We start from the raw sequence: 11,581 nt of genomic DNA on the forward strand, positions 1-11,581 counted from the left end.
TCCTTCCCCTGTCCTTCCCCTGTCTTTCCTCTGTCCTTCCCCATCCTTCCCCTGTCCTTCCCCTGTCTTTCCTCCATCCTTCCTCCGTCCTTCCCCCGTCCTTCCCCATCCTTCCCCCGGCCTTCCTGTCCTTCCCCCGTCTTTCCACCATCCTCCCCCTGTCTTCCCCCTGTCCTTCCTCTTCAACTGCAGCCTCAGACACCCAGCCATCTCCTGACCTCAAGTCCCTGCTGCCCCAGGGGCACCTTATACTCAGCGTGTCCCAAACCCAAATCCTCGTTTCCCCACCAACGCTCCTCCCTTCCTCCTCGCCACTCGGATCCCAAGCCCAGGCTTCCAAGAGGCCTCACCCCTCCCCGCCCTCCGCATCCACTCACTACCCCCAGAGCTGGGAGTCCTCCTCCCTTTACCCGCCCACGGCCCGTGTCCCCTCCCCTCTGGGCTGACCCTGGGGGCTGCACGGTGCGTCTGCCGCCGCTGGATGGGAATGCTGCAGCCTCGAAGCCTGTTTCTGCAGACACAGTCGCTCTGCCGGGAACAGCCGCCCCTCCTCGTCCGCCTGGCTCACTCCAGACTTGGCTTGGGCGCTGCTGCCTCTGGGAAGCCCTCCCTGACCCACTGGGCTGGAGGAAGTCTGTTGCAGGCATGACTGTCGGGCTGGCTTGGCGGTGTGTGCTCGGGGTCCTGGCTCCCGACCAACACCCGCCCCCCCCTGGCAGAGTGGCCACGCTGGCCCTGTTTGCAGGAGCCGCTGAGCCGCCTGGGGCCTGGGATGGGCTTTGTTAGTCATCTGGGAACCTTGCAGACCTCGGCGGTGTCTAGTGGAGGGGACGGCCACTCTCTCCAGGTGCCCATCGCGGCCTCTGAGGAGAGGCCTGGTAGTGGTCAGCCTCGATCCCCTTCCTGTCAGACAGACCCCCAGACCCCGGCCTTGCAGACCCTCTGGGCCCTCCCCATGTCCTCACCGGGAGAAGGGAGGAGAACGTCCCTCCTGGCCATGGACGTCAGCTGCTTCTCACAGCCCTTTGCTGAGCCCCCGGGTTCTGTGGGCCGAACGAGGGCTGTTAGCATGCACCTGGGAGGACAGAGCACGTTGGTTAAGTGGCGCGCCCACAAGAAGGGCCTGACAGCCGCGAGACGCTCAGAGGGTCCGTGTGGAGCCGCCCTGCCTCCAGCAGGGAAACCGAGACCCAGAAGGGGCAGGACCTGAGCGGAGCGACACGGCAGTCGGCGGCTCGGCTGGGACACCAGGCCCCTCGGTGGCTCCTGGGTTGGAGGGGCCCCAAGGAGCCTGTCAGGCCCCCATACTCCAGGCACCCGGGCAAATTTTGTAGCTCTGGGTCCAACGAAATGTCCTCGGTCCCCGTGCCCAGTGTTGGCCCGGAGAACCTTATGCTTCTGCTTATGGCTGTCTCCACAGCGGCAGCCCTGCTGGCCCTCCCGGCCTGGGGAGCAAGGCTGCCCGGCCTGCGGAGCAGGCCCGCCCGGCCTGGGGAGCAGGCCCGCCCGACATGGGGAGCAGGCCCTCCCGGCCAGCGTGAGCAGGCCCGCCCGGCCTGGGGAGCAGGCGCTCCCAGCCAGCGTGAGCAGGCCCTGCCAGCGTGAGCAGGCCCGCCCGGCCTGGGGAGCAGGCCCACCCGGCCTGGGGAGCAGGCCCTCCCGGCCAGCGTGAACAGGCCCGCCCGGCCTGGGGAGCAGGCCCTCCCAGCCAGCGTGAGCAGGCCCTCCCGGCCAGCGTGAGCAGGCCCTGCCAGCGTGAGCAGGCCCTCCCGGTCAGCATGAGCAGGCCCTGCCAGCGTGAGCAGGCTCTCCCAGCCTGGGGAGCAGGCCCTCCCGGCCAGCATGAGCAGGCCCTCCCAGCCTGGGGAGCAGGCCCACCCGGCCAGCATAAGCAGGCCCTCCTGGCCTGGGGAGCAGTCTGGGAGAAAGCTGGGCCACCTTGTACACGGCTCAGAACCCTTGCTCCTGATCTTTTGTCCCTGGCACTCTGGGCACGTTTGTGTGGCTGGGTCCACCCCAGGGTGCTGTGTGGCCTGGGCCCACTGCGGTATGTTCTGGGGGCTGCCTCTCAAACGTGGGTGTTGTTTGCCCCCAGAACAAGGGGGGGCTTTAGACAGCAATTTTGGGGGTGGGCAGCGGGCCCTACCTGACGGGGCCTCCTCGTGGCATGTGTCTCTGTAGAGTGTGGATCACCAGGACGAGGCCAGTGAGCTGGAGACGAGGAAGGCCTCAGACTCGTGCATCATCGAGAATGGGCACCAGCTGGGGGCAGGTAGGGGCCGACGGCACAGGAGGGGTGGCTGGGGGGTTTGCATCTGGGCCAGGCCAGACCTTGGCTGGAAGGGGACCTGACCCTGGACTCTGACAGGTAGAGAGGCTGCCAGGAGGGCAGCTTCGCTCAGGATGAAGTAGAGCTTTTTAAACACAGAGGGAAACAGGAGCTCTCGAAAGGTGATGAGCTTCCCTATTTCTGGAGGAATGCAAGCAGGGGCTGAGGAAACGTCCACACAGTGAGAAGCATAGCTGGTGTTTAGTGAGCTGACTGTAAGGGCAGTTTGCAGTAGACGTAAACTCTGGTTGGAGTGTTGAGGCGTCCCTGGAAGTGGGAGGTCAGGGAGGCCTTCCTGGAGGCGGTGGGAGGAGGGTTCGGGGAGTCTAGAGCCCTCCTGGAGGGGGGGCTCTGGGTCCCCCGTGGATGGCATGGCTGACCGGCACCCCGCCCCACCGGTCGTGTTCCAGGTCTGGGCGATGGACCCCCAGAGGCTGCCCAGACGCTCAAGCCAGAGCCGCCCAAGCCTCGCCCCATGAGCCTCTCCTTGCGGCTGCCTCACCAGCCCGTCACGGCCGTCACTCGGGTCTCTGAGAGGTTCTCGGGGGAGACCTCAGCCGTGGCTGTCTCGCCCACGTCCGCCGCCGTCCTGGGGGGCCTGAGCCCGAGCCCCAGTGAGGCCACCACACCCTGGACCCCCGGTCCCAGCGGTAGGAGCAGGAGAGCATGGCCTGGGGGCGGACCCCACCTCAAGGTGGGAGGGCAGGCAGGGCTCAGGGCCCGGGGGGTTGGCAAGAGACCCAGAAAAGCTGGGGCCACGCCACAGCCCCACCTGCGCCCACCACTGCGACCCCTTCCCGAGCCTGTCCACGCAGCCCGTCTGCGCGGCCTGTCCCCGCGGGCACATCCCTCAGTCAGGACCACAGGCCCGTGCGGGGAGAGGGGGGCTCGCACCCCTGCACAGTTTGGCACGGTTCTCCGGGCCTGGCTTGGGCCCGTGGTCAGGCCCCTGGTGGTGGTGCCGGGCTGGGGCTTCCAGAATGAGGGTTTGGGAACAAAGTGCTTGCTGGATATGAGGCTCGGGAGGCCCTGTGCCCTCAAATGCAGGGTGGGGACACATACAGAGCTTTTATGTCCTTGCTCTATGTTCCCAGCTTTCTCTCCCTCAACTGTTGGCCGAGGTGGGGCCCGCGGAGCCTGGGGCACCTGACTGTCCAGGGAGTGATGCCGGGGCAGGGGAGGGGGGCCAGCGGCTGGTCCCCTGCGCCCAGGGCTACTTCTCTTCTCTCCTCATCCCGCAGAGAAGAACCCTTCCGTCCCACGGTCGAGCGCCGGCTACGGGGCAGCATCCACAGGCAGGAGCAGCGACAGGTGGGTCAGGATGGCCTCGGGCTCCCCGGCCACCAGCGGAGGGAGGGACCCTGTGCTGAGCCAGGGCTGGGGGCCCGGGGAGAAGGGGAGGGGGGGGGGGGGGGGTTGTGCAGGGGAGGCAAGGCAGGCCTCCCCCCGGACAGTCTTGTTTGGATACGGCTGCAGCTGTGTCTGCGTGGACTCCTCAGATCAGGTCTGGGCCAGGATTGAGGAGGTGGGAGGCTGTCTTCGTCCCGGCTGGCGGGGCTCCCTCCACCGGGTGCTTCCTGCCCGGACGGGACAGACAGGACGGAGGAGGCACCTGGAGAGGCCCCGGGGCTGGGGCAGGTGTGTGGGGGCTCCCCCCAGGCCAGCCGGACTGCGACTGGAGCTGGGAGGGCGGTGGGGGGCGGGCTTGGCTTTTCTTGCAATCATAAACGAAATTTGTGACTTGAAACAAAGGGGGTCTTATCTAGTGGGGGTCGGGGGTCTGGGGTACGCCGCCCTGCCCGCCACAGGAACTGGCACCTGCTGAGGGCTGGGTGATTATGCCCAGCAGGAGCTTGGGCAGAGTGGATCCCCACACCGCTTGGCGGGCTGGTCCCTCCTCTGTTCCTGCCCCTTCTTCTGCCTCGGTCACTCTGTGGGGCGGGGGGACCCTGGGCCCTGGGGGCCTGGCTGTTCCCGACACGCTGGTTCTCTCCTCAGCCCACCCCTGGCGACGCCGCCCCGGTCGCCCCCGTCCCCCCCGCCGCCAGCCACCGCCCAGGCCCGGCGCCGGGAGCTGGTGAGGTCTCAGACGCTGCCCCGCACGTCAGGAGCGCAGGCCCGGAAGGCCTTGTTTGAGAAGTGGGAGCAGGATACTGCGGGCAAGTACGGATGCTCACGCCCAGCGTGGGGGCCGGGGCCCAGCCCCAGAGGGGGGCCCGGCGGGCGCAGCTCAGCGGAGCTGGCCCTGCCTGTCCCCCTTGACGAGAGCCCCTCTCCTGCCCCGTCCCAGGGGTGCCCCAGGCCGCCCTCCGCCGCCTTCCCTTGGTTCCTGGGCATGACAGGGGCTCCCAGGGGGAGCTGTGGGGCGACACCCTGGCCCTCGGAGAGACAGGGCTGGTCTTTGCATAGGGATCCAGCTCTCGGCATGACACCTGTGTGTGCGGGGTGGGACCCAGGCCTGGGGGGGACACGCCCATCCTGGCGCCCTCCCAGCAGGGAGGGAGACTGAGCCCCAAGGCCCTGGAGGAGGACCCCCTCTCTGGCCAGGAAGGAACCCTGTCAGTGAGGGTGGCCTTGGGGCACCTGGGTGAAGGGAAGGGGGCCACGCGGGCTCGGGACCCCTGCTTCCCAGTGTGGGAGAGACGGGGCTTGGGGGCTGGAGGGAGGGCGGGCCTGCCCGATGTTGTCAGGGGGCTCCCGGGGGCGCAGAGCCGGTGGGGCATCCTCCCGGGGGCCTGGCCGCGCTGGGGACCCCGGCCGGCCCCGGGGGGAGGAGGAGCACCCCGCTGCAGGCTGGCTCTTGGCACAGGGGCAAGGGAGAGGTGCGGGCCGAGCTGAAGCGGTCCCAGAGCTTCGGGGTCGGCGCCGGCAGCATCAAGCAGCTCCTGCTGCAATGGTGTCGCAAGAAGACTCTCGGCTACCAGGTGAGCCCGGGGCCCCCCAGCCCGGCGCCGCCTGCCCGCAGCCCATGCCCGGATCCCTGGGGCCTCCTGTGGACCGGGTGGGCGCCGGGAGGGGCTGCTGGGGCGGACCTGCTCACCTCCCTGCGTTGACCCCCGGCCGGCTGGAAGCATGTGGATCTGCAGAACTTCTCCTCCAGCTGGAGTGACGGAATGGCCTTCTGCGCCCTGGTGCACTCCTTCTTCCCTGACGCCTTCGACTACAGCGCCCTGAGCCCCGCGCAGCCGCAGAGGAACTTTGAGCTGGCCTTCTCCGTGGCTGAGTGAGTGTGGCGGGTCCTGAGCCGGCGTCTGCCCCGGGGGTGGGGGAGCATGGGGCAGGCAGGACAGGAGGCCCTCCACTCCGCCCGCCTGCCGGGCAGCTGGGGGGAGCGGTCGCCCAGACTCGCCGAGGAGGGCTCGCCACACCTGCCCTTCCTGCCGGGTGCCTTGGTCCCTGGTGTGCGTGCGGTCTGGGCGACCAGCCACCAACCGACAGGGCACGGGGGGCCGTGCGGTGGGGTCTCCCAGGGCACCCTGCCTGTCCTCTCAGGGCTGGTGGGGAGATACCGTTGCTTTTGGGTGAGCAGGAAATCGAATAACATCTGCTTGGGAGACATTTTGAAAACGTCTGCAATAAGTCGATTTTGCTTCTCTAAAGGCATCTGGTAGGCAATCGCCTCCTTCTTCAGACCCCCTCACCGGAGGGAGATTGGGTGGGGGGAGGTTCTGGGATCCCCAGGCTGGGATCTGGTGGTCGGCTCGGGGCAGCCCGCGGTGCACCAGGGTTCTGGTGGGGGCGCAGGCAGTCCCCCGGGGCTGTCTGCCTGGCGTTCTGGGGGTGGCGGAGAGCAGTTGCGGGGAGAGGGCCGTGGATGGACCAGCTCCCAGTGGCCTGCGGGCAGGGGGGCTGGGAGGAAGTGCTCTGTCCTCACGCCAGGGCCTCCTGTTGGCTGAACACCATCAGGACGCAGAGGGCCGGGAAGCCTGGAGACGGGGCACAGAGGAGGATGTTTAGGGCCGCCTGGTGCTCAGTTTCCAGGAATCAAGGGGAAGAAGGTCAGAGGGAAGGAAGGTCCCCCGAAAGCCGAGTTTCCTGGAGGGAACGCTTATCTCTCCTCCCACAGCCTCTCTGCCTGGTGACATCAGTCCCTTGAGCATCTGCGCATGCCCACCCGGTGCCCTGAGCAGGGGGAGGCTGCGCTTCAAGCCCGGACCCCGGGCCTGGCCAGGGAAGCTGAGGGCGCCGCCCCTCTCCCGAGCCACAGCTCCCGCTCTGGGGACGGGATGGAGACCCTGGCTCCGAGCTTCTTGGCTGAGCCGTAGGAATGTTGGTATTGCCCCTGTGGTGTGGTCTCGGGCGACACGCTTGGACTCTGGGCCCCCTTGGGGTCCCAAGAACTCCTTGTATCCTTTAAAAGCCTTCTCTTTCTTGGCTGCTTGGGATTAGCTGTCATCCTAATCACAGAAACAGCTCTGGATGGAGCGTGTTATGCAACTGGACCCAGACGGTGGTGAAGCAGAGCCAAGGGGGACGGCACGGTGTTGGGGAGGGGCGCCTCACAGGGGGAGGCCCAGCTGCTGGGAGCCCAGGCAGGGTGGCGGTCAAACCGCGGACCACGTGTGCGGGCACGTGGAGGCCCACCCCAGCCGGCGAGGCCGCATGTGGCCCCTGGAGCTCTCTTCCGTCAGGACCAGGGGGCCGTGCCCTGGAGCAGGCTGGGCCGAGCAAGGAGAGTGGTGGCCCTGCATCCCTGAATTGCAGATCGTGGGGAACACAGCCCCCCCCCCCCAAACCCGGCGGCCAGAGCCAGAGCCGTCTGCGGCTACGCTCTCCCAGCACGAGGGTTGGGCTCATGGAACCTCCAGACTCGGAACGCACATTTTTTCTATTCCCAGCCTGGGAGACGATGGTGCAGGCCGCTCCGAGCTTTGCTTTCTCTCCCCTAGAGCAAACGGGGTCAGCAGCCTGGCCCTGCCTCCCTGTGGCCTGCTCGTATCTGGGGAGGGGAGGATGGTCTGCCTGCTCCTGAGATGAGTTCCGGCTTTTCTGCCGCCTTGAGGAGGGCCGGGGGTGTGCCCCGGGCAGGCCTGTGTGGGGAGCTTGTTCGGGGTCTGGGAAGGGGCCTCCCCTGGGAGTCCTGCGGGAGATGACCTCACAGGGGCAGCCTGGGTCATCTGGTTCCCTGGACAGCAGGCTGGTCAGGAGCAGACGGTGCAGGATGGAGGACGGACAGGCCCCTCAGACACCGGGTTCACCTCCCATCAGGAAGGAAGTGCTTCCACACCCTTCTGCGAGCACGGGCCGTAGAGTCACAAAGATGCCTGGGGAACCTTTGCCGTGTAAGGGGTTGGGGCTGCCCCTCCTCCCAGTCACGGACCGTCCCAGAGATTCCCCGCGGCCTAATCTGTGCGAGCAATGCGGTGTTGACAGCGGAGTGAGCTCCCTTGTTGGACAGGTGTCCCGGGCTTGGAAAGCGGGAAGACCAGCCCTTTTATGGAAGGGGCTGCGGTGGGTGTGTGGCGGTCTGCCCTCTGCACCCTGCCCCCCGCAGCCCCAGGCCGAGGGCAGGCCCAGAGATGGATGTGTGGCCCGAGGCTCCCGCTTGCCCTGCGGGAGTGTGTCCTGCTCTCCGGTTACGCCCAAGCCGAAGGGGCTTCAGGCTATTTGTAGTACCCACGTGTGTCTGTCTGAAACCAGACAGGAGGCTGTAGTCCGAGCCTGGCATCTGCATTTAGAGGAGGCTTAAATAAAAATAACCCCTCCGGTCCCTCCTCCACATCCCTCACAGGCCAACCCCGTGCGGACGGAAGATAGAATAGAGCTGGAGTAGGAGAATCCTCTGAACCCTTCTTAACCCCAGGCAAGGTGCGGCCGCGAGAACTCATCCAAAGGTGGTGGTCCTTTTTCCTTTGGACTGTTCCGTGGCGTCTGAGTTCTTTCAACAAGCTGGTGTGGCGTTCACAAAAGCAGCTTGTTGATTTCAAAGGCAACTGGGTGTGCACTTCATGCAACGTTCTGTCAGTTATCCATCAACTTTTTAGGGCAATTGGGGCCTCTGATATTTTGAGACTTACGTATTTTTATAAAAGTCCGTCCCGATCATCATCTTCCTCTTCTCATATCCTGATTCTGAAATCTCATTCAGCCTGTGTGTGCAGCTTCTAGGAGTCTTGACGTGACCGTGTGGCTGGCAGGGTGGGGACCAGGGCCCTGGTTGTTTGCTGGGAAGCTGGGACCTTGCCCACAGCTTCCCGTCTGGGTCATGGGGGTGGAGGCCGTGGTGAGGCCTTCGTGCCCGTCCCCACCACCACCCTGATCGCGGAAGTCCGGTAAGGGCACCCTCCGGTAATAAGGGGGAAAAGAAGCTAGAACCAGCACAGAGGAGAGAGTCCCTGGTGTCCTTTGAGCTATTTATTTTCGGGGAAAGACGCGATAGGGAGATTTTTCGGAGGATTCTCTTCCAGCGTGAGATGTGGGAAAAAATCAGGCTGAGGATGGACTTGTGGGGCCAATAGGTAGGAAGGACCCAGAGGCAAACTAGCATGAGAAATGTGAGGGCAACTTTCCTGGCCTTGGGGGAAGAGGGCCCCTGGCCTGGGCCTGGAGGACAGCCAGCCGAGCGGGGCCACCGAGGAGAGAGCACCTCCCTCCTCCCCGGTGCTCGGAGGCTGGCACTCAGTTCTCTTTCCGGGCTGAGGGTCGGGGTTTTAATATGGCTCTCGTTTAACCTGGGGACCGCGGAGCCCAGCGTCGGGGGGATGGCCCGGTGTACGTGCGGGGTCGGCTCACCTGGGATCCTGGGAGGCAGCCCTGGGTGGGCGGGTGGGTGGGCAGGTGCTGACTGATCGCTTGGGAAGGTGCACTCAGGTCAGAAGGCCTTGGATTTGCAGCCCCTCCCCACCAACAAAGCACCCATATAGGCCTGTCCTTTGTCAGAGCGCACGCTTCCCCGACACAGAGCCCCGCCCTGGCCCGTCGGGGATGCCAGGGTGCCCTGCCTGGGGCCAAGCCCCCCATCACCTCACGAAGCCACTGGGTTCCCTCACAGGGACCCGCTCCAGACCAAGGGGGAGTTGGCAGTGGGCCCATCCGGGACAGATGTCCGTGTTTCACTGACATTCGGGGTCTGAGAGGAGGCCTGGCGTCCGGCCAGCACGCAGGGTGGGGCCCCGAGCTCGTGGTCCAGTCCCGTGTGCGGGGCCCCCAGGACCGGCCCGCGGGCCCCGGGGTGCAAGTCCAGGATGGGGGTGTGAGGAGCAGAGCTAGCCTCTGCACCCAGCTGCTCAGATTCCAAATGCCGACCTTTCCCATCCACGCGCTTGCTCCTTACATCGAGCACGATGACAGAGATGACCAGCACCGCCGACGTTTACCGCCCGGCTCGCGGGGCGGTTACACCAGCCGGGGCAGTCGGAGGCTAGGAGAAGTGATGTGTCTTTCTTACCCCAAGTCAGGGAGGACGGGGCTGGGTTGTGAACCCCGACAGTCACCTGCTTGTTCACGGGGGAGGCTGGGACCGTGAAGCGTGCTCAGCCGCAGAGGGACGGACGCTGACAGCACTGGGTGTGGGCATTTGAGCCCAGTCGGTGCCGCCGGACCCCACCAGGCCTGCGATTCTGGCGCCCCGGGAGTCACGGGGTAGCGTTTGGAAGGACACGGCGCTGACCCCTGTCACTGGGGGTGCTGCCACGGGAGCTGGGGGTGCCGGGGAACCCGCTTTCCAGCCCAGAGAACGCCCAGCTTCCCGTCTACACCAGGGCCCAAGGCTAGACCAGCGTTTCCCAGAGTGTGCGGCAAGGGGGGCCGGGGGGCCGAGGGGGGTGTAGGCAACGTCCTGACCTTGCCCTTGGGACCCGTCAGCCAGCAGGTCGTGAAATTGGGTGAGCGGTTCCCGCCCACCCTAAGTTGGGGGGGCGGGGGGAGAAACAAGCACTGTGGGGAAATCTCGGGGGCAGAAAGCACCTCTGTGCAACCCTGGGCACGTTCGCGTGCTGTGTCTCCAAGCATGGGTCTCGTAAACGTTTTAAGAGACCGTTTAGGGGCGCCTGGGTGGCTCAGATGGTTAAGCGACTGCCTTCGGCTCCGGTCATGATCCCAGAGTCCTGGGATCGAGTCCCACGTCGGGCTCCCGGCTCGGCGGGGAGGCTGCTTCTCTCTCTGACCCTCTCCCCTCTCATGCTGTTTCTCTCTCGCTCGCTCTCTAAAAAAAATAATAAAGAGACCATTTAGGAGCCGCCTGGGTGAATTTATTACTTTCTTTGTTTTACGTTTTATAGTTTGTGCTGAATCTCCACATCCTGTCGATAGATGTTGAATTTTTTAGTGGAAACTTCATTTTTAAATTAAACTAAAATTTCACTAACAGAATTCTAACACTTATAAGTGAATTTAGTGAAAGTGAACTTTAGTTTCACTGAAACTTGCAACCAGGAAGTCTGTGAAGTGAGTTGACTTGGTGGTCCCTGGATGCAGGGGTCTCCCCGGGGTCTCCCGGGGTCATCGGAAGGCCCTGGGGTGGGGGGCGCCGCAGTTCGTGGGGCCGCGGGGCCGCGGGGCCGTGGGGCCGGCTGGTGACCGGGGCCCTCGTCCTGACGGGGCTTCTGTGTTTCAGGAATCTGGCCAACTGCGAGCGCCTCATCGAGGTGGAGGACATGATTGCGATGGGCCCCAAGCCGGACCCCATGTGCGTCTTCACCTACGTCCAGTCCCTGTACAACCACCTGCGTCGCTTTGAATGAAGCCCGTGGGGCCTGGATGGCCAGGGCCAGCCCGGGGAGACTGTGGGGCGGCTCACGCTCCCTGAGCGGGGCGGCCCCGCCATGCGGGGTGAGAGCGCTTCTGTTCTGTGGCGTGTGGTAGGCCGTGCGGCCCGCTGTGTTGTTGGATGTGGGCACTGCGTGCCGGGCTCTGCGTGGGCCGCGGCCAGGGCTCCACGGAGGAGGGAGAGCTACCAGAGAGCGCGACTGGTGCTAAGCGATCACCTCCCTTCAAATAAAAGGCTTGCCTGTGGATTCTGGAATGTGAGATCGTTTTCCCACGGGTGAATTTGATATGTTGGCTTCACGGGGGCACGTTGCTCACCAGGTGTGTTCTATCACAATACCCAGAGTTCTGTACATCCCCACGCTGTGGTAGGCTCCTCTCCTGCCTCGCTCTGGGCCTCTGCCAGGAAGCGGGGAGGACACTCCAGCAGCAGCCTGACACGGAAGACCACGTCTTGGGAAGAAGCCACCTAATCTCTCCCAGGTCCTGGGCAGCAGATGACCTTCAAGTCACCCTGGTCCTCTGGGGAGATGGGAAGGGCTGTCG

At 65.1% G+C, this 11,581-nt stretch overlaps 1 protein-coding gene across 1 annotated transcript in view; it reads left to right on the forward strand.

Moving 5' to 3' along the window:
• SMTNL2 (smoothelin like 2) overlaps positions 1 to 11,281 on the forward strand; it is a 24,586-nt gene extending 13,305 nt beyond the window's left edge. Inside the window, exons 3-9 of the mRNA XM_044921789.1 lie at positions 2,182 to 2,272; positions 2,740 to 2,979; positions 3,571 to 3,640; positions 4,328 to 4,492; positions 5,139 to 5,253; positions 5,401 to 5,552; positions 10,884 to 11,281. Of these exons, the coding sequence (XP_044777724.1) occupies positions 2,182 to 2,272; positions 2,740 to 2,979; positions 3,571 to 3,640; positions 4,328 to 4,492; positions 5,139 to 5,253; positions 5,401 to 5,552; positions 10,884 to 11,010 (960 nt within the window). The 3' untranslated portion in view covers positions 11,011 to 11,281. The remainder of the gene's footprint in view (positions 1 to 2,181; positions 2,273 to 2,739; positions 2,980 to 3,570; positions 3,641 to 4,327; positions 4,493 to 5,138; positions 5,254 to 5,400; positions 5,553 to 10,883) is intronic.
• The last annotated feature ends 300 nt before the right edge of the window (positions 11,282 to 11,581 follow it).

This window comes from Neomonachus schauinslandi, chromosome 15 (genome assembly GCF_002201575.2).
Source record: "Neomonachus schauinslandi chromosome 15, ASM220157v2, whole genome shotgun sequence".
Lineage (NCBI taxonomy): Eukaryota > Metazoa > Chordata > Mammalia > Carnivora > Phocidae > Neomonachus > Neomonachus schauinslandi.